Source organism: Hylobates moloch, unplaced genomic scaffold (assembly GCF_009828535.3).
Source record: "Hylobates moloch isolate HMO894 unplaced genomic scaffold, HMol_V3 SCAFFOLD_8, whole genome shotgun sequence".
Lineage (NCBI taxonomy): Eukaryota > Metazoa > Chordata > Mammalia > Primates > Hylobatidae > Hylobates > Hylobates moloch.
The window spans coordinates 124,896,950-124,920,259 of NW_026652283.1; the positions used below are offsets into that span (position 1 = coordinate 124,896,950).

Below are 23,310 nucleotides of genomic sequence, written 5' to 3' on the forward strand. Positions count from 1 at the left end.
TGCCTACATATGAACTAGCATATTATATTTGCAAGTAACATAAAGCTCAGGTTTTGCTTGGCTTTTCTTGGATATGACATTAAATCTGTTAATCCTTGTGCAAATTCCATGCCATTTAACCAGTATTTTGTTCTGGCAATCATTGTGAAACTTTAGTGCTATAATCATCTCTCTTAATTATTTTAAGCTCTATGTGGAGGCTACATCCAAGGGAAGACTGGAACAGTCCTTTCTCCTGGGTTTCCAGATTTTTATCCAAACTCTTTAAACTGCACGTGGACCATTGAAGTGTCTCATGGAAAAGGTAAGAATCTATCATAGGTCTCAAACATACAGACAAATAAATGAGACAGGAAAACGGGAACAAAACAAAAACATATTACAGTGTAAACAAATAACTACTTTTCTCATGTATAGTTCAAATTTTTAACTTATTATTTAATAAGATTTTGGAAGAACAGTAGTCTTTCAACTGTACAATAAAAGCGATTCCTCATTTTGCTCTCTGTTTATCAGATAACCTGAATATATGCATGTGAATATAAGCTTGAAATATAGGTATCGTGGTAAGGAATAAAGGCATCTATTCGATAAAATCTGACTATTGATTAAATAAAGGGAAATAAGCGATTGTCTAATTTCTAACTTCATAATAAATCTGGGACAATTTTTGTACTTTCCTTGTATTTTATGTTTACCCGGTATGTTCATACATTATGAATAATTTATCTTCACATAATCCACAGATGCCTCATAGAACAGATACTTCTATCCTCATTTTATAGGTAAGCATAGTGAAGATCAGGAGATTTTGCATTTTGTGCAGGAAACGTAGATTATAAACACTGGGTTTAGGATTATAGCCTGAATCTTTTTTTTGTGACTAAAGTTGTCATTTTTAAGAGACTATGTGGGGCCAGGCGAAGTGGCTCACACTTGTAATCCCAGCACTTTGGGGGCCAAGACAGGTGTATCACCTGAGATCAGGAGTTCCAGACCAGACCAGCCAATATGGGGAAACCCTGTCTCTACTAAAAATACAAAATAATTAGCCAGGCATCGTGGTGCATGCCTGTAATCCCAGCTACTCTGGGGGCTGAGTCGGGGGAATGGCTTGAACCCAGGAGGCGGAAGTTGCAGCGAGCCGAGATTGCACCACTGCAGTCCAGCCTGGGAGATAGAGAGAGACTCTGTCTCAAAAAATAAAATACACAAGAGTCTGTTTGGAATTTCGATCACATAAGTATTTATGTAGACTTTGCCTTTTCACATAGATTTGAACCTGGCTTAATATTAAATGGCTACATTTTATTATATATACTGTGTGGCACTATGCTACCATGAATGACATGAAAGAAGAACTTGCCCTGAAGGAAATTAAGCATAAAGAAGACACAGATTATGAGTGATCAAAGTTTTATAATCATAAAAATACACATTTTTATTAGAATTTATCTGTTCACAGTTAATTTTATTAATTTCACTATAGGAATTCAGAAATAAGACTTTGTAATTCCGGTTACTATGAGGTCATATGCTTTACGGGCATCTAGAACTATATTTTAAAGGAAGTTTTTCCTCAGTTACGCAGACCTCCAAATAAGATTTTCTAAAGGACACTTGTTTAGAGTAAATAGAAAATTTGTCTGGTCCTTTCTCCCTCTGGGAAAATACTGTCCCTAAGAGCCTACTGAGAATTTTTGTATGAAACCCATTGTAAACAGTCTCACCTGTTTTTCTTAAATATCCATATCTATGCCAATATCTATATCTATATCCGTATCTGTATATAGCTACATCTATAATCTCCATATCTACCTCAATATTCATATCCACGTCATGTCTTCATATTTACATCGTATCTGTAGTTACATGCACTTAAGTATTTATTTTTGTTGTTTATCCCCTCTGCTTTTTTTCATTTCTAAAGCCATCCTCTTTCCACCCATTTTCCTCTTAAACTTCCAAGCTAGATTTACATATTAAGTTAACATTTTACTATTTTGATTAAGGCTTGATGCGTCTAAGTCCAGAAAAAATTTTTCAGCAACTGTTACCTCTCCTAATCTCTATCTTTTTCTCTCTCTCCGCTACATGTTTCTCCATCTCTCTCTCACCTCTCTATCATCTCTATCTCTCTGTGGCTATTACTCTCTGGAATCTGTCTTCGCCTGTCATTTTCTCTTCCTCTCCATTTCTGTCATCTCTATGTCTCCGTCTCTCTCTCTGCCCCTCTCCCTCTCTGCCCCCCGTGTGTCTCTCTTTCTCTCTGTCTCTCTCTGTCTGTCTCTCTCTCCCCCCCCCCGCCCCCGTTCATTTCTCAGGAGTTCAAATGATCTTTCACACCTTTCATCTTGAGAGTTCCCATGACTATTTACTGATCACAGAGGATGGAAGTTTTTCCGAGCCCGTTGCCAGGCTCACCGGGTCGGTGTTGCCTCATACGATCAAGGCAGGCTTGTTTGGAAACTTCACTGCCCAGCTTCGATTTATATCAGACTTCTCAATTTCGTACGAGGGCTTCAATATCACATTTTCAGGTATGTTGGTCTTGTTTGCTGTTTCTCTCCTCTGGCAACAATACTGCCATTTCTCTTAGTGAGAATGTGTGTGTGTGTGTGTGTGCGTGTGTGTGTGTGTGTGTCTACTTGCGTGACTTGATTCCAACCAATGGGGTGCAGGAGGCTGAGCCTCCACGAAGCAGGGCGCAAGTACAGTTATGTGGCATCCAGAAAATGCCACTTTGTGTTATACAATTTGTGAATTCTCATCTTTGAAAAATCTGTAAATGTCACGATATTCTGCCAAGCCCTTCTCACCCGATTCTCTTCACCAACTCTGCAAGATTTCTGAGGAAAGTTCCCTCACTGGGAGGCGTCCTCTGGGTCAGTTGTCACCTGATTGCCTTGATTTCTACCCTTCAGTAGGTGCCAGTATTTGCACTGACAACCACCTCTAGGATGAAAGAAGCAGGTGGACACACACAGTTGAGGATGAGCTTGTAATTTAATATATTCATATGCAGTGACAAAAAATACTGCAAGTTAAGTAACATCTTTATTTTTAATGATAATATATAGGTAATATTTGCATAAGGTTTATGTTACAGCAGAAATTATTTGTGTGGGTTAGATTGTTTAATTTGTATAGCTCTATGACATAGATGCTAATTTTTTCTACAGATAAGAAAAAAATGCTACCACTTAAAAACTGGCCATACATGTGAGAGATAAACTTGGTCACATAAACAAATGATGCTCAGTGAACAGGTCACACTCAGAATCTCTGCAGTGTCTTCATTTCCAGCATGCCCCCACCCTCCACCAACAGTAAGGGCCCTGCTGCACTACAGCTGCCCAAGGATGGGAACAATCATACTAACTTGCATTTGTGCATATGATGCTTTGGACAAAGAGGGTTTTCCTTCCTTATTCCTCATAGCCCAGATCAAATGCAATTTTCATAAGGTGGTCCCTGGGTACCACAGTCACATGTAATTTATTCTACTTTTGAGATCTCATAAATTCCTTAGTAACTTTTGATGCCACTTATGAGATTATGTGTCGCAATATTTGAGTATTTTTCTTATCTCCCAAACCAAAACTAAAGATCTTGGTAGAAAGTTTGCTTGCCCCACTTTTATATAAACAAGAGCTCTACTGCTGTATCTTACTGTAAGATGAGTTACTCACATGTAAGATGATTTTCCACTGTGCGGGGATTGACACCACTAATCCTTGTATTATTCAAGGTCAAGTGTAACTGAATAATACAAGGATTGGGGTGTCAACCCCCGCACAGTGGAAAATCTGAGGGTAACTCTTGATGCCCCCAAAACTTAACTACTAATAGCCTTCTGTTGACCGAAAGCCTACAGTCAATTAACAGATAAACTAGTATCTACATATATTTTGTGCTTTCATGATATACCTAACATTTTACTAATTTTTAAGATATGTCTTGATGACATGGTTCATCTGCATGTGTTTTTAAGTTGTAGCAAATCTCCAAAAAATTGTCAATGTATTTATTGAAAACAATTAATGTGTAAATGGATTCAAGTAGTTCAAACCCACATTTTTCGAGAGTGAACTGTAATAAGAACTTCATGATTGCCTACTAACTACTGCATGTTGATTAACATTATGTAAAATAAAATAGTGTCTTCAAGGAAAATATTTCTTGGGGATTTTAAGATGCTCTGAACTATTTTATACTCCCTCTAATTCTACCTAGTTGCCATTTATCTTAATCTGACTTTGTTGATTTTTCTTGATATTTCACTACTCAAGTGAAGCTTTCAAGACTGGCTCAGACCACTTGATTTCTTGGAAATTTGTTGTAATCAGGAGTAATCATGAAACTTGTCACTTCATATATCAAAGACTTAAATCTTCCCAACACTAATTCCTAAATCCCTCTCTCTCTGCATTCTCCCCTGGTGTATCTCAGTTAGTATTACTATGAGAGTATCACTTCCTCCAGTTCTTACTTTCATCATGATCCAAAATGAATTTAAATAGACCTCCAAAAAAAGAAAATGGCAGTGACGCAAGTCTGTTACAGTTCACTTCTGCAGGTGTTTCTCAGGAGTCTGTGCGAATTCTATTCATTTTACTGCATCAGTTTCTTATTCTGGTGCCCTCAGCACAGGGCTTACAGTATCTCTTTTGATGAATACTGTCTTAGTCTGTTTGTGCCACTTGTCATAACAGAATACCTGAGACTAGGTAATTTATAAATAATAGAAATTTGTTTCTCAATTCTGGAGCCTTGGAAGTCCAGGATCAAGGTGCTGGCATCTGGGGTGAGCCTTCTTGCTGTGTCATCAAATGGCAGAAGGTAATAAGGTCAGAAAGAGGACAATCGCCATATCCCCATGTGGTAAAAGACAAGAAGCCCTTTTAATGGCTTTAATCCGTTAATGAGGATCCCTCATGACGTAAACACCCCCAAAAAGGGGATCAAATTTCCAGCACATGGAGTTTGGGTAACACACTCAGACCATACAAATAACCAAAAGTCAGAATGTAACTATTATATTCTACTGTCACTCTCATTATAAACTACTCACACAAACAAGCAAGCCAACAACAACAAAATACTCTTTCATGGGTCTTAAAAGTTGTAACAGTCTGTAAACATTTAGAACAGTTCATTTAAACATAACCAGTAGAAAATAATACCTAAAGCCTGCAGAAGAAATAAATTTCATCTAGACAATTGCACACAAGCAGAAATTTTTTTAAAAACAAAAGACAACACTTTGGATTTCAAAGTTGACTTTAAAGTAAACAAATTCTTTAGCTATGTTAGAGGAGTAATTTCATTTGGAAGGATTTTTGCGTTGAAACTGTGCTGCAAACAATTGCCAGTGACACTGATACCGTGGAGTTTTTTTTTAAGTATACAAATAACTAGCAAGTTTATTATACAAATGAGGCATTTACCCATCCAGATACTTTGTTGTTTATCACGGATGGCATTCATATGCTTTTTTTTTTTTTTTTTTTTTTTTTTGAGACGGAGTCTCGCTCTGCCGCCCAGGCTGGAGTGCAGTGGCGCGATCTCGGCTCACTGCAAGCTCCGCCTCCCGGGTTCCCGCCATTCTCCTGCCTCAGCCTCTCCGAGTAGCTGGGACTACAGGCGCCCGCCACCACGCCCGGCTAATTTTTTTGTATTTTTAGTAGAGACGGGGTTTCACCGTGGTCTCGATCTCCTGAACTCGTGATCCGCCCGCCTCGGCCTCCCAAAGTGCTGGGATTACAAGCGTGAGCCACCGCGCCCGGCCGCATTCATATGCTTTTATATCTGCCTTCTTTCCTGTTAATCGAGTTTATTTCTGCCTTTCTCAGAAGACCTTATTAAAGTAGTATTTCCTGATTGTGTTTCCTCGTGAGTATTTCTGCAGATGTTAATGGTAATATTGTAGAAAAAGAGCCCCACATTCCAGTTGGGTTAGATAAATCTGCACAGTCCCCATTCTACATAACGTTGTCTGCTATGAGTTGCTAACTATGTGCACTGGGTACTCCACACTTACATTCCCACCCCCTACGATGTGTCTACTTCTTGAGTGCTAACTTCCAGTGAATTAGCAGCATTTCTCAGTCATTCTCTTCAAAAGGTTAAAACTTGGACTGCTTTGTGCCATTACATATGTGATTTAGACTTCATTCAAAAGCCTTGGTGGCAGGTGCCTGTAGTCCCAGCTACTCAGGAGACTGAGGCAGGAGAATGGCATGAACCCGGGAAGTGGAGCTTGCAGTGAGCCGCAATCATGCCACTGCACTCCAGCCTGGGCAAAAGAGCGAGACTCTGTCTCAAAAAAATAATAAATAAATAAGCTTTTCTGCATCTTTCACCAGGCAAAACTCCTCCTGTCCAGGTCAGAGGGTGTCTGACATGCAGCCTTTCTTGTTTTCCCTAAGCAGAATTTGTTTTCTTCCATATAACATAGGAGAAAAACATTTCCATGAAAACGTTTTTACACCAAAATTATTTCTTTCCCAAAATGACTTTTCTGTATTTGTCTCCTTCAATGATACCATCAATTTTCAAATGAGGATACTGTTTCTTCTTCTGAGGTTGAGTGAGTCATGAGTACCTGGGACAGAGGAGAGTGTACTCATTCTTTAATTGCCTAGGCAGGTCTCTGACCGGCTGAGACTTGATTGTGAAGCAGGGAATGGACAGGCCAGCTAATTTGTGTGGGCTCTCAGCAGAAGGAGGTGCAATGGGAGGACCAGATCACCAAGGTTAGGATAGAGAAGAGGGGCACTGTGGCCAGACCCCTGAAACTGAGGGGAAAGTGGAAGGATGTGAAGTTAGTTATCGAGGGCAGATAACATAAGTAACTTGGATGTTAATTGTGAATGTTGCATGAAGCCATTGGATGGATTTGAAGCGCTTGACATGATCTGACCTTTTTCAATGTTTACGTGAAAGACAATGTGTGAGTCTCAACAGGAACATGTTACACAATAATCCCAGCAAGAGATGCCAGATGGAAGCTGAGACTACAGGAAGGATGCTAGGTTAGAGCTGACTTGATTGGCAGGAAGTGAAGGTGTTGTATAAAATATGGAGTGGGGTCAAGATTTTGAACCTGCATGAATGAGGATGCTCTGTTTTACATGAAAACCACTGGGAGTAAAGCAGGTTTGGGAAGAAAATACAGACTTTTTCTCTTGGGGATTTTGATGGATGTATTCAAGTGTGATTGACAAGAGCCTTCAGTTCATATAACAGGATCATATTAAAGAAAAAGAAATACTGGAAACCCATCAGCATAGAGTTAATTTCAACACGTGGGGCAGCAGAAGTTCCAAATCAGCCAGTTGAGAAGTTGGGTCCAGTGAGTTAGGAGAGTGGCATCCCAGAAGCTAAGAAAGAAAAGCCTTTGAAGAAAGAAGAGAGCATTCAACTGTATTAAGACCTACTTAGTAAGAGGAAGCCTAAGAATTGACCATTGGTTTTTGCATCTGGAGGTCACAGTGGCTTTGCTAAGATCTATTTGAGTGGAAGACTGTGAAGGAAAGCCTGAATAGATGAGCTGAAGAGAGGCTTGGAAGGGAGGATGGGAAAATGGAAGGTACACCCAATACTTTGAAAAGTTTGTGCTAATGATAACCAGAGAAGGGGTATGGTGGCTGGGTGACTGTGAAGTCCAGAGATTGGTGGTGTTAGTTTGTTTTGTTGGTGTTTTTGGTTGTTTACCTCATTCTTAAGATTGACCCTGTAACATGTATTTTTATCTTGATGGAAATAAGAGAATTGATGAAGGGGGGGAAAAAAAGGATAAACTCCAAGAACAAAATCTTTGAGTTGGTGAGAAGATGGAATTCTGAGGGCAATACACTTTTCTCGTGTTAGACAAAGGTGAACATGTACACTGTGCAAATATACTTTGTATAATAGTGATTAAGTGAGAATTAATGTAAGAGAATCCTTACAAAGCCTAATCAAGATGGTTACAACTAACACACACCTTCTAACCTCATGATATTGTTTCAGGCTTTCTGTCCTTGTAAGTTTCTTTCAGAGGATATTGTATAAACTACAATATACAGTAAAAATATGCTTAAAGAACCGTAAGATCATGGTGTCTCTTTATATAAGATAATAGGTATAGCATATAATAATATCAAAATGTTCTCCTATTTGGCAGTAGTTTTTTTTTGTTTGTTTTTTGTTTTTTTGAGATGGAGTTTCGCTCTGTTGCCCAGGCTTGAATGCAGTGGTGCAGTCTCGGCTCACTGCAACGTCCACCTCCCAGGTTCAAGCGATTCTTCTGCCTCAGTCTCCCGAGTAGCTAGGATTACAGGCATGCACCACCACGCCCAGCTAATTTTTTTGTTATTTTTTATTTTATTTTATTTATTTATTTATTTTTTTAGTAAAGACAGGGTTTCACCATGTTGTTCAGTCTGGTCTCAAACTCCTGACCTCATGATCCACCTGCCTCAGCCTCCCAAAGTGCTGAGATTACAGGTGTGAGCCACCGTGCCCGGTGAGTTTTCAACTATTTTTAAAGAAATGACAGGAAATGTATGGTTTGAATTGAGTTCACACAGCATATCCTTGGATAGAAGTAGAATGATAACAGCAAGGTATGAGATAAATTCTCTGAATTGTGACATCTTTATTTTAGTATGTTCTAAAAAGTAAAATAACATATGATAGGTTGTCAGTTAATGTTTGTTGAGTTCAATTAAATGACATTGTTTATATTATTTTCTTAGTCATACTATGCATAAGTCAAATCAATAAGTATATCTCAAGGTTATCAAGGTTAGTTTGAATATTTTAGATATCCAGAATAGATTTCTTATCTAAACACAAAGATAATTCAGAAAGTATCCACCTCAGAGGTTTACCAGTAAGCTAAGTGAGATGAAGGAAGTGTTTAGGTACAGAGTTCCATAAAAGTTTTTATAAAAGTGCAGGTATGAGATATCAATGACTAACTCAGCAGATAATGAAAACTAAATAATAAAAAAAGAAGGATCAGATTTGAGGGATATTGAGGGGAAAAGGATGAGTTTGACTTTATATGTTCAGTGAAAATAATGAACCTAAAATTTCAAGTTAGGAGAACCCTAAAGATGGTGTTAGAAAAAAGTAGAAGTAATTTTTTTAGAAAGATTAGCATAGTTTTCTAAACATTTCTTTCCCATGGTAAACTAAGAGTGGTCTTCATTGTCCTAATTCTTTGCAATAATGCACATCTTTTAGCTGGCCTTTCAATATTCTCTCTGAAACTCTTCTTACCATTCCAATGCCTAAGCATATTTCCGTAGTTGGCTGGCTGTTTGATAGTATTTGACTAAACTGGGCATTACAGACTGGGGAAACAGCAAGAAGGAGGAAACCAAACAAATAGGCACTTGCCCACACTTTCTCACTTCCCACTGACAAAACCATGGACTTCGTAGTGGACCAAGAGAGCTCAATTATATGTATATACTACGGGGATCAGAAGGAGTTGGCTGTGAAGAATATGGCAAATACAGAAGTGAGATATCAGTGCTGACATTTTGAATACTTACTCCCAAAATGCAGCAAAATGTCAGATATTTCTTTTACTTTTTAATTTATATTTAGCACTTTCTTCTTGAATGGTTTATAGTAATTTCTAGTACAAAATCTTGTCTACTACTTTTCAATCTCACATGGTTAACAGATTGAAAATAAACAGAGGAAAATTTCACTGTTCCTCACTGAGGTATATTCTAGAGGTGAAATTGGCTCTGGTAAGCTTTCCACGAACACAGCCCTGTGCCTTTGCTTTTATGTTATGCTTCATGACTTAGTTATCAAAAAGCACCTTTGGGAGAGATACAGTAACCAATTTAAGCAATTAGAAATATCAGTAAAATTATTCCACACTCTCAAACTGACAGTTTTGAAGTGAATTATCTCATCTTAATATGTTATTTGTCTGTTTGTCTTCTAGTTACACAATAATTGGACACATTTATGGGGTGCATGTGATTTTTTGACACATGAGTACAATGTGTGACAAACATATCAAGACACTTAAGATACCCATCACCTCAAACATGTATTATTTGCTTGTTATGGGAACGTTTCAGATCTTGCCTTTGAGCTATTTTGAAATGCACACTATGTTATTACTCCATATGGTCACCTTACTCTGCTATCAAGTATTAGAACATATTCCTTCTAACTGTATCCTTGTATCCATTGACCAACATCACTTTATCCTTCCCTCCAATATACCCCCTTCCCAGCTTCTAGTAATTCTCGTTCTTACGTGTCAATTCTTTAAAAAAAAATACTAAATCCCATGTCATTTGTCATAAGACAGTTCATAGTACAAGAAAAAAAATGCACATAAGAGTTATAAGTGTTTGGGGAAAATATGTATGTAGTTTTTTTTTTAGTAATGGCACCTTTTTATTCTTGCTATTTAATCTTTGTGTATTTACCCAAATCCTCATGCATTTACTCTGTCTCTGCATGCCTCAGAATATGACCTGGAGCCATGTGATGATCCTGGAGTCCCTGCCTTCAGCCGAAGAATTGGTTTTCAGTTTGGTGTGGGAGACTCGCTGACGTTTTCCTGCTTCCCAGGATATCGTTTGGAAGGTGCAACCAAGCTTACCTGCCTGGGTGGGGGCCGCCGTGTGTGGAGTGCACCTCTGCCAAGGTGTGTGGGTAGGTGGTCACACGCTTTCATTTCATTCATCCATGGGGGCAGGGTATAACCCAGGCAAGAAGCCCAGGGTGGTCGGGGTCGGGTGGGGGGTTGTTGACAAGGAAGAAGAGGGTGAGAGTACAGGCCCCGCTCTGCCAACCAGGGGAGAGGGGAGCTGCCTCACTGCTCTGGGCTTGAGTTAGCTCCTCTATAATGTAAGTCCCTTTCAGCTCTGAAATTTTATGATTGAACAAGAGTGAAACCAAAGCATGTGTCAAGCATATTTATGAAGGGAAAAAATATATATAGAGAGAGAGAGAGAGAAAATCTGGAGCAAAAGAAAAAATTCGAAGATAGAAGCCAAGCTATAATAACACAACCTCTGACAATTGTATTGATTAAAAGCAGCACGTGTCCCTTGGTATAACGATGGTGACAATTTTGTTTTTGTTGTCAGTTGTACCCTTTGATTGGATGATGGTTGCGCCCTCCTGCTAAGTGGGCATGATAGGCATTTGAATGCTGAATTCACTTTTTTAGTGTGTTCTGGAGGAATCCAAGAGATAATTCGAAAAAGTAACAGGAATTTTTATTTCGGTACTTTGAAATGAAGTACTAGGCTCACATGCAGGAATTGGCTTGCTGATCCAGGGGGGTGACGTTTATTGGCAATCTGGGGACTGTGCTACTCTAAGAAGTTTAGCAAAGGAGAATCATAACTGCTGTCATAGCTTAAATAGGGTGTGTCGTTCACACAGCCAGAGCTCTCGTAGTTAGCTATACGGACAAGGTCTAGTTCCTGCCACCCAGCCATGTTGCTCAGCATATTCTGGGTCTTACAAATTGTTCTTTAAAGTTACAGAAAACTGACTAATGTCATTGTGCAGAAAAAAAGGGAGGTGAGAGACTAACCAAAGTTCTCCTTAACACCGAGCCTTCTGAGTCCATGGGGAGTCCAGAATACGAACCACACTAATTTCACCAGTTAACGAACGGGAGGCAGGTGGGGGAGGTCTGAAGATAAAATTTAATAATCCATATAAAACACAATCATGTTCACTTAGCATAACTTGTTTTATTTTATCATGGTGCAGAGTCTCTTTGATTTTTCGGGTTGCTTAGGAATATTATGTAACTCAAACGATAAAGCTATCTTTTTGGATTTTAATGAGCCAGACATATATAGTCAGAATTTCATTATTAAAAAATTAAACAAACACGAATCAAATCATCCGTGTCTCTTTCTAAAACGTGTGTCTATATATTTTTACAATACGCTTTTCTCCTAAAATAGTGGTTCTTACTGTTTGTGGTTATAATATTTACTTGAGAATGGAAGGCAAATTTTGACTATTATCTCAAGAAAAAAAGATACAGCATTTTGTAGATGATCTTAGCAGTTCCCAGAGTTGGTTGGAGTCTAGAGACTCCTAACTGAGATCGTTTGAAATCTGGACAAAACCGCCAACTCAGTGAAATCGAAGTGACATCTAGATATGTAACATTAAGTAGTCTACCGATTATAATGATTAAGACCCATTAAATGTTATTCTATTTCATCCAGAGTCATTATCTTTACACTGTTTTTCTTGTCGTTCAGGTTTTTACTCTGGTCTAAAATATGCAAAATAAGTAACTAGAGTTGGAAGAATAGTTCCTATTTATTAAACACTGTATGGTAGCCGTGGCACTGCTTCAGGCTCTGTCCATGTAATAACATATTTAGTCCTATGACAATTCTACAGAGTAAATGCTATGATTGGCAGTTCCCTTATACAGGTAGGAATAGACAAAAAGATTCTACAGACTTTGCCCAAGGACACAGAGCCAGGAAGACTCAAACCCAGGAAGCCTGCAACTCAGCCTTTAACCACCGCACTGGACAGGAGCGCCTTGGACAGGCCCTTTTTGTATTTAGCCTTTTGCGTTTTGCCTGCAGTTTCCTGATGTTTCATCCAGCCCCTCTGGTGAATTTGGGTGCTGTCTTCATTTCTCTCTCATGCCCCACACCTGCTTAGCTCCTCGCTCTGAAGGATTCTGGCCACTGCAGAGCTCGCAAGTCAGGCTGCTCCTCCCCAACCTCCCAGCCCCAACTCCCTCCAGAACCCCCCATTCCCTGGATGGTTTCCCTGGCTCCCCAGACGCCACCAACCCCAGGGGCCACGGCTCCCAGAATGCTCTCTCCAAAGTGAAAACCCCATCGATTTGCCCAACGTAACAGAGCCTGATCAGTGCTTCCCCTACTACTAATCAGAGCAGTCACTCTCGCTCCACGATGTCCTGGCTCAGAGCCCCTTATTCACTGGCTCTCCAGAGTGCACCCAGCGCTCACCCAGCAGCCTCGTGCAGACAGATGGAGCCCTCTCAGGCCCACGGAGCACCAGGGCTTTTTCTATAAGGTTGGTGCAAAAGTAATTGCAGTTTTTGCCATTACGTTTTTTGTTGTTTGTTTTTTTTTTGTTTTTTTTTTTTGAGACGGAGTTTTGTTCTTGTCACCCAGGCTGGAGTGCAGTGGCATGATCTCAGCTCGATGCAACCTGTGCCTCCCAGGTTCAAGCGATTCTCCTGCCTCATCCTCCCGAGCTGCTGGGACTACAGGCGCATGCCACCGTGCCTGGCTAATTTTTGTATTTTTAGTAGAGACAGCATTTCACCCTGTTGGCCAGGCTGGTCTCGAACTCCTGACCTTGTGATATGCCTGTCTTGGCCTCCCAAAGTGCTGGGATTACAGGCGTGAACCACAGCGCCCGGCCTCAAGTTGTCTTCATCTGTCTCCCTCCTCAGACTGACGGCTCCTTCACAGTGAGCTGCCTCATCCCTAAGTTCAGTGTATCCAAAAGAGGGAAATTGCTTTCCTCGGAAGGTCCTCTTTTCATCTCAAACATTTGATTCATCCATACTTCATGTTCCTTTCTCTAAAATTATAGAAATAAAAATGATTTGCCTGTGGCAAAAAAGAGGCAAATCCATACCAAAGGTTTCAAGTGACATCTAAGGAATGTCGACTGAGTTAGAAGCATGCCATTTTAACCTCCCTAATAAATGTCTGACCTTAAATGGAATTTCTAGTGAGCATCTGAGCTGAGAACTATTTTTCTCTCTATCAAGTCACTTTTAAATGAAAGAGATGGAAACTTTTTTATTATTTGTGTTTATTCATTTTTGGGTTTTTTTCAACCTGATGATGTACTTAGGATGATAGAAATAATATCATATATTCCTTGGGTGTTCAACCTCAATGATCAAACCCTGTCTTCTGGCACCTGTTGGCATGTGCATTATACATGGATTGTTTAGGATCTTCTTTTTCACTTGCAAGTTAGAGAAAAAGTTGCCCACGTTGGCTTAAGTCAAAGTGGAAGTTTATTGGTAAGGTGATATAAAGTCCATACATAGGGACAGCTTCAGGTGAGGTTTGATCAAGGGTTCAGCCTGTTCAACCTGTCAACAAGAACCTGAGGTCTCAGCATCTCTCAGTTTTGCCAATCTGGGTAAAGCACTGGGTGGCTTCCTGATCTCATATCATCACATACAGTGCTGTAGCCCCGCATCCTGCAGTTCTGTGGAAACAGCTATGTCAAGATCGCTTATGTACAAGTCCTGGGTTTCCTTTCACTGGCCCACGCTGAGTCCCATGCCTGTGCCTGAGCAGTCACTGTGGCCAGGGCAGTCATGACTGGCTTAGTACATTTAGAATTCCATCTGCACAGCTTTTGAGTAACAACAAAAACTGAGTATTTCGTGATGTTTTGTGACATTTTGTAGCATTTTGCTCAAAAGAGCTGGAGTAAAGTTAGAGAGTGTGTATGATGGAGATAAATGTTTGCTCTAATTCTGTAACCTAATATTGCATCTGTGACATCATTTCAGAATTATTTGAACAAAAAATGTTCTCAGGGTGTTAAAGGCCTGTGTATATACATCAGCGTAAGCCTTAATGCATATCTAGTAAGAGAATTTTTTTCAAAATGAACGAAAGTGAGACATATCCTCTTATTGATTAACTCTGCTGACGCTATTTGCTTGACAAAGTAGAAAGTCATTGGGCGAAAGAAAAAAAGAAAAAAAATCAACACCCTTATCCTCAATTTTTGAATGGATTACAAGTTATTTCTGACGGGCATAGTAAAACAAAATATCTTGCCTGTATTTTAATTTAATTTATATCTAGTTTAATTTATATCTAGTTTAATATTAAACTCTCTATATCTATCTATCTATCTATAGATATATCTAGATCTCTCTAGATCTAGAGATCTAGATATATCTATATATAGAGAGTTTAGTGATATATGTATCACTAAACTGTATATAATTCTAGGTCGTTCTTTAATTTTGGTTTTAAAAAATTGAAAACGTTCTAAGCTAAAATGTTAATTTCTGATTCTTCTTAAAAGCTAATCCAATAATGGCACTAAATTGTAAAAATAAAGGTTTACAGGATAATGAATGGGCTAAAAATAGTACCATTTTGTGAAATTCTTAAATATTCTTTGTGAGTAAATATGGAATTGCATATTTTGATTTATATAGACTCCTATTATGGGCGAGATTTACTTATTTGTTGTGTAGAACACAATGAACTTGGTTTAAAGGGTAGATTTTCTGTTTCTGTTTCTTAGTTGAGCTGTTTTCTATTTCTGTACTTTTTAAATAAAGCTTCTGAAACATAGAGATCTGCATATTAGTAGCTTTCCCAATTTCACAATGCCCTCAAAAGCCCCAAACAATTTCCACGTTTTAATAACCGGAGCCGTAGACCTTTACTTCCAGCCATTATGCTAAGAAACATCTCTGTTAAATGTGAGGCATTGTGTAGGCTCATCGTTATTTAGGTGGACAAGTTGCTTCAGCTGTAGAATTTGAATCCAATTTAACTGTATTGAATAGGCAGATTGAGAGGTTATATATTTTTACCTACTTTTTAAAATAATCAAATAATTAGTTATTTGATGTCCCCAATAAAATGACCTTCCCTAATATTGAATATGTATTAATTTATACAGGCATTTTGGTTAATGCTATGGATTTGTGGCTTCCTAGCCTCCACATCTGTCTGTTGTTGAGGCCACTCTGTCTGCAGTACTTTGTTACAGCAGGCCAAGCAGACTGAGACAGCACATTTCACAGGTAGATGCCTTTGTACAGAAGAATTGACTGAAAAATCAATTAACTCCTTTCTTCTGTGTTATTTTAATTTTAATTAGTTTCATTCAACTGCAAAAATCTAAATGACAATTCAGTTATAATTACCATTTCAGTAGCTATTTATAAAACAGCAAGTGATTTGTATTACGAAACATTGTATTCATTCATCTTAAATTAGTATTAAATAGACTATTGAAAAAACTTTTTTAAAATGGAACATTTAATTTTGCTAATGGTGATTTTCAATGAATGTTTTAAATCAAGCTCAAATAGTTTTTGAAATTTTGGTCACTTAACTGTTGCGATTTTCTGAGCACTTGCTCTTTACTTAATGTCAGTGTCTTATTAAATTATGTCCGCCAGGATACTGCCCCAGGGTCTGGAGCACCTCTCTCAGTTTCTTTGACACATCCCTTCTTTCATTTGACTGTCATGTTTTATCCATTTTTGTATACTAAGAGCCCACCTGCACAGCTGTGGAAATAAGGAAAGGGAAGCGTTTTGTGCTCTGTGAGCTATTTGGTGGTATCTTGGTCAGAAAGGCAGGGGTAGTGTTAGAGAGCAGATGGGAATGGAGATAACAAGCTTCTGCAAGAATTCTTCTCATTTAGTTTGAAAACAGAATCAAGTCAGAAAACCTGCCTCCAAAAGTACACCAATGTTTTTTCAAAGAACATTTGTAAAATGGTAACCTATCCCATTCAGAAAGTTGCTTCCATCAGCAGCATCACTTTCCTATCCTGCTGGAATCACAAGGTTATTAAAGTCATAAGCAAGTAGCCCTCGTGGATTATTTCATATCCGCCAATAGAAATAATTACCAATATTGTGTATTAACAAACATAGTACAATCATTGCACCTTCTGATAACAGATTGCCTGGGGTTCAAATCCTAGTCTGCCTCTCATACCTGTGTGATCTTGAGCACGTTAATTAGTGTCGTTGTGCCTCAGTTTTCTCATCTGTAACATGGGTTTAGTTTTGTTATATATCCCCATGTCTTTTTGTGGTTGTTGTTGTTTCTTTTTTTTTTTTTTTTTTTTTGACAGAGTTTCTTTCTTGTTGCCCAGGGTAGAGTGCAATGGCGCGATCTTGGCTCACTGCAACCTCTGCCTCCTGGGTTCAAGCAAGTCTCCTGCCTCAGCCTCCCAATTAGCTGGGACAACAGGCATGCACCACCATGCAAGGCTAATTTTTGTAGTTTTAGTAGAGATAGGGTCTCATCATGTTGGCCAGGCTGGTCTTGAACTCCTGACCTCAGGTGATCTGCCCTCCTCGCCCTCCCAAAGTGCTGGAATTACAGATGTGAGCCACCGCGCCCAGCCAATGATGTAATAGTAATAAGAACATGCACTATGTAAGTGACAAATAGACCAAAAAAAATTAGATAAATTCCTGTACCCCATCAGGCATGGTATTACTACAACTTATTTTTCCTATGATTACTTATTTGAGCCTTCAAAGATACTCTTCTTCTATTGAAATTCTAGAATTTATGTCACAAGTCAATCTTCACAACATCTATACCTTCTGTGTTTTTGTTTAGAGTCTTTAAAATTCACCTGTTTTAGGGCATTCCACTTTTCCAAACATCCTTTCATCAAGACACGTCCATGCTCCAAGCTCTTTTAGGGACCTCCTGCCATGGTTCAAGGAAGGGTACGCATTCCCTACAACCTGGTTCAGCCTGTGTTTCCAATCCCATCTCCCGTAGTTCCTTCATGTGATGCTCCACTTCAGTCATGTTGATAAAGTCATAAATATGTCCTATTTGTCTTGCACCTGAGACTGCGCACAGGTCTTGGCATTCCTTCCCCACCCCTGTTTCTCAGCAGGCCTTTGGAGATGCCAACAAGGCTCTGGTGTCATGTGGACTCATGAAGCACTAGGCCCTCAGGATACAATGGCTAATAATATTCAGCATTTAAAATACCATATTTTCTTACTGACTTCCACATAAAATCAGAAAAAAAAGGTGACAAAGCAAAAACAAAACTATCCTGTGTTCAATAGGATGGTATTAACTCAAACACAAATAATGGCTTAAAATAGAGAAAAGATGTAAAAGTCATAATTTAAATTTTAAAAAATGTGATTATGTGTTAATCATCTTTAAAATCTTTGAAGAATATAGGTACTAAAATATAAATTAGTGAGTGCACATTGTATGTATATTATACATGTATATTTAATACATATACATTTAATATTATAGTATTTATAATTAATACATATTAAATACATACTTGATTTTTATTTCTGTGTAATTATTCATATATAATTTAATGTATATGTATTAAAATAATTTTTCTAGTTAACAAACCAATTTTTTTTTTTTTGAAACAGAGTCTCACACTCTGTCGCCCAGGCTGCAATGTAGTTGGGTGATCTCGGCTCACTGTAACCTCTGCTTCCTGGGTTCAAGCAGCCTCCGAAGTCGCTGGGATTACAGGCATGTGCCACCATGTCCAGCTAATTTTTGTATTTTTAGTAGAGACGGGATTTCACCACGTTGGCCAGGCTGGTCTTCAACTCCCGACCTCAGGTGATCCGCCTGCCTCGGCCTCCCAAAGTGCTGGGATTACAGGCATGAGCCACCGCGCCTGGCCAAGTTTGTATATTTTCATAGCAATGTAATACTCTAGGGGAAAATGCCATGTGAAAGACTATCTTTTGAATCCTGTGCCACACTACCCTAGAGTAATGAAATCCTACCTTTGTACATTTAAGTGTTTTGTCATGTATATTCAGATTCAGTTACAGCTATATATTGAATAAATGAGCTATTATTACATATTTACTTAGAAATCTTAATTGCATCTCAGGTCATGAGAAATACTTATTCAGATACTAATAGAATAGTTTCAAGCTGCGAATATAAAGTGAGATTTGGGAAGTGCTAGAAAGCTGGTGATTTGCTTTCGCCTTGATTTTTTCTAAAAGGCAAAGCAGTAGCATTGTCTGTCTATACAGGGTTATCAATTACAACGGGATGGTTAATTTTGCACAGTTATTATTCTTGCAGAGTGAGGACTTGAACTTAGTTACTACCATTTATTATATATCTCCTTTTTAAAAAAAAAAAAATCCCAGAATCCAAAGGCTAATAAAAACATGTAAAATTATTTCTTTTGGTTTAGATGTTTTTTTCTTTGCATGGATACAAATGCTAAATTCTTCTTTCTCGTCCCACCTTTTTTATGTCTTATGAGAAATGATTATATAGTTAATGTCCTAAATGCTAATATAATAGCAAATATCAGCTGCGATTAATTGGTGACCTATTTAGAATAAAATTCCTTAAAGACACACTTTTTTCTTGAACATTTAAATTTGTATTACTCCAGTTTTATTGTTAATTATGAACAGTAGTGCGAATTATTAATTTTAAAGTGCATGTAAGTGTTATTTGGGATATTTTTTAAAAGTGCTATTCCCTTTCTGAGCACTTCACAGTTTATATCCCATCAATAATTAAGCTGTACTAGTTGTGTGACCTTGGGAAAGACATTTGGTTTGTAAACTATTCTACGCTTCAGTTTCCTCCTCTGTAAATGGGGTTTATTGACATGTCACGAAGGTTGTTATAGGTATTATAACACACGCATACACAAGCAGGGTGTTGTGAGGACCAAGGCAAGTGCAGCTGCCCGTAACTAGCACAAGGGAAGGAAACCTGTCCACAGCAAACACAGATCTCCCCAGCAGGGACAGAGAAAAGTCCCAGCTCCCCTCCAGAAAGCACTTCCTGTGCAGAGATACTGGGGTTGGCTGGATGAAGCTACATGGATGGATGGAAACTGGACTTGGTTCTGCTTGGTTTTGCTTTTCTCATGGAATACCTCCCTGAAGACACACTGGGACATCTTGGAGGAAATTCTCATAGTTACTAGAGAGGGGCAAAGCTGTCATCCCACCTTTTGGGGTCAACATATGTGGACTTACCACCATATTCAATTAGTTACCCATCTCCTCCAACCTGCCCTTCATCCTCTTGGCTTCCTTCAGTCCAGTAAGATCAACATTATCTGCTGGTGCCCTAGTGAATGACCAGAGGCGACGCCCTTCATTATCCCTTCCAGCTCCGGCCCACCTGTGTGGATATGTGGCCCACAACTGCATGTCCTTCACAGGCATCTAATGCACGCACTGCAAAAATGCACTTGATATATTTGAATATATGGTAACCAAAACACACACAACTTCAGCTACCGTAGCCATAAAAGAAGATTCCTCTGGAAGTCTTCCTGAGACTGAAAATAATGTATTTGCCACTATGCCAGTATATCTTCGATTGCATGAATTATTTTTAAACTTACAAACCTAATAAAGGACCTAAATTTGGAATGGTTGCCTTTGACTTTTGTTAAATTCAATTTTAAATATTCCCTAATATTTGTGACTAGGTTTCATTCTCTGGTGGTTAGAATAACTTTCTTCTTTTATTCCCTTTAAGGACAGCAGCTTTTATAGCTGGAAACCCCAACTCTTCTCTCCATGGAGCAGCCAAGGGAGGACATACAGCTTGGCTTTTTTAAACTTTATTTTCATTTATTTTGGCTTTTGTGTAAAAAACACTTTCTTCAGGAAGGAAAAAATACGAGAACATCCAACAAAGATATTCAATATCCATAAATTATTACCTTTTCCAAAGAGCTTACTATCTGCATAGCTTGTTGTTGAGTTTAAACTGTAAAGCCATTTTTCTTTTTTCTTTTTTTTTTTTTGAGATGGGGTCTCACCCTGTCTCCAGGAGGGCAGTGGTGAGATCTCAGCTCACTGCAATCTCCGCCTCTCAGGTTCAAACAATTCTTCTGCCTCAGCCTCCCGAGTAGATGTACTCGGTAGTACATCTACCCGAGTAGTACAGGTGCTTGCCACCACACCCAGCTAATTTTTGTATTTTTAGTAGAGACGGGGTTTCACCGCGTTGGCCAGGATGGTCTCGATCTCTTGACCTCGTGATCCGCCCCCCTCAGCGTCCCAAAGTGCTGGGATTACAGACGTGCACCACTGCGCCCTGCATGTAAAGCCATTTTTCTTCAGCATTACAGTGTCTGCACATCATCAAATCGCTAACAGAGAAGGAGCACTGTTCAAACACCAGCAGGGTGTGCGCTGGAGTAGGGATGCCTAAGTGTGGAGCATGAGAAACACATCACTTGTTTTCCTTCCATATATTTATATATTTATATATTTATATCATAAAATAGAGTTTATGATATAAATATATTTATATATTATCTAGATATAAATATATTTATAATTATATATATTTATATCTAGATATAAATATATTTATAATATATATTTTAATGTATATTATATAGTTAATATTATATTTACAATTATATTATAAATTTATATAATTATAATATAAAATATATATTTATATATTATATATTTTTATATATGAGTATATATACATATATATTTCTCTTAAAATGATTTTTAAAGTATTATAGTCCTACAAATACATCATTATAATTATATAATTATCTTACTGTAATTTCTTAAAATGATTACAAATTCCCAATGGCATCTTTGAGTCACCAGTTGCCTGCACTTCTCCCTCAACACTTGCACCCCGAGACCCACATCCAAAGCCTGCCTTTCTGTCTTTATTTAAGGAGGATGAGGGAGAAGTGAATCCAGGTTGTCAAGCGTTTTCCTCTCTGACTTTCTCCCCACACCCTTGCACATGGAAGCATTCTGAGATTCAGTGTGCACAAATCGTTGGGGGGCAATCATGGATCTCTAGCGACTTCCTGCTGGCAAGTGGATTAGGATATCATGGCCAGTGATGTAGCTGATTGTGTTCATTGTCAAAGAGGGAAGGAGGGTGTGCGAGAATCCGCATCGTGGCAGTGGGCATGCAGAAGTCATCTGCAAAATTCTGCAATACCTTGAGCAACCCACTGGAAAAGGAACACTGTGCCTCCTTCTCTCCCACTCTCAGTACATAGCTCGCATCTAACTGATGCTCGGTTTCCAACCTGATAATTATCCTTCAAACCAATAGCCATTCTGTGAGATGTTTCCATCAGTGCGCTGGGCACATAGTCTAGTCTGTAAAATTGTCGGTGCAGACTCCTGTGGAGCTCTCTTGGCCCACACAAACCTCTGTGTGTGTGTGCACCCGTGTATGTAGCCACTTTATTTTTCTGTGATCGTATTGGACTTAGCATTTTGGAGCTGAAAGTATTCTTGACCTAAACTGTTCACTTTCATAGTGAAACAGGTGCTGAAAGGTTAAGTGACTTTCTCCAGGTTGACAGAAAGTAGAGAGTTGTATTTATTTTCACTTTGACCTCGTTAAGAGGAATTTTGTTTAATACAAATTTAGATCTAGAAGTCAATTATCCTCCTCCTTCATTGAGAAAGAGGGAGAAGCAGATATTTACTGCCATTGAATGTTCTTCCATCCTAAGACATAATGCTAAGGCATTGAGGGCTGTGACATCCTGAAGATAACCCAGTGGTTTGGTCTGTCATTAGATTCCCCTTTGAATGCATCCCAGTTGATGCCGTAAGGTATCAATGAAGGAAAATGTAGAGAAACAATGGTAGAATGGGAGCGTGGGAACTGGTGGTGACATTTCATGAGGCAGGAATGAGGCGGGTGGGAGAGGTGCTGTGACAAGCTGACGACACAGCCAGTGAGCCGTGGTGCTGGAGCACCTCTGTTTTATTCTAGAACTCTCTGTATGATAGCATGCTGCTTCCACATAGTCAGAGGTCATTCTGTTAATAAGACAGTTTTGAAAATGAGCTAGCTGGGATATCTTTTTTTGTCCAGTTGGTAAAACAATAAAAAAAATTGCTGATCTATTTTAAAATAATATATTATTAACAGACATACATTGATAGAAGAGGAGGCTATCGTGATTTTAAAGTTTTTAATCTGTTAAAAACAGTAATTCCACTTTTGAATCCTCTTTCTCTAATGTCCTATTTATTTTAGCTGAATGTGGAGCCAGTGTCAAAGGAAATGAAGGAACATTACTGTCTCCAAATTTTCCATCCAATTATGACAATAACCATGAGTGTATCTACAAAATAGAAACAGAAGCCGGCAAGGGGATCCACCTTAGAGCACGAAGCTTCCAGCTGTTTGAAGGAGATACTCTAAAGGTAAAAAGAATCTTCAACATGATGACTTCAACTTTTCTTCTCAAAAAACATATTGTCTTTTTTCTACATATAGGTATATGCACATATTAATATATCTTTTTATATATGATTATTTATATTTATTTACACAATGAGTTTGAGAAGGTGTAATGTCACTTCGCTTAGGACAATGTATGTGGACTTTGACATAACTTTGTGGATAAACCTAGATGTAACATTTATTAGTCCAGCACCATGGGAAAGTTATTTAACGCTTTTGATCTTCAGCTTCCTTATGTGTAACAAAATGCCATTGTACCTACCTTTTTGGACTGTCTTGAGGATTTAATACAATAATATAAGTGGATGTTTCTAGCATTGTATCT

The 23,310-nt window shown here is 38.5% G+C and overlaps 1 protein-coding gene across 1 annotated transcript in view; it reads left to right on the forward strand.

Annotated features, from left to right (window-relative positions):
* Positions 1 to 23,310, forward strand: part of CSMD1 (CUB and Sushi multiple domains 1) — a 2,040,038-nt gene that overhangs the window by 1,615,646 nt on the left and 401,082 nt on the right. The window contains exons 19-22 of the mRNA XM_032158987.2: positions 188 to 304; positions 2,325 to 2,540; positions 10,495 to 10,683; positions 22,776 to 22,945. Of these exons, the coding sequence (XP_032014878.1) occupies positions 188 to 304; positions 2,325 to 2,540; positions 10,495 to 10,683; positions 22,776 to 22,945 (692 nt within the window). The remainder of the gene's footprint in view (positions 1 to 187; positions 305 to 2,324; positions 2,541 to 10,494; positions 10,684 to 22,775; positions 22,946 to 23,310) is intronic.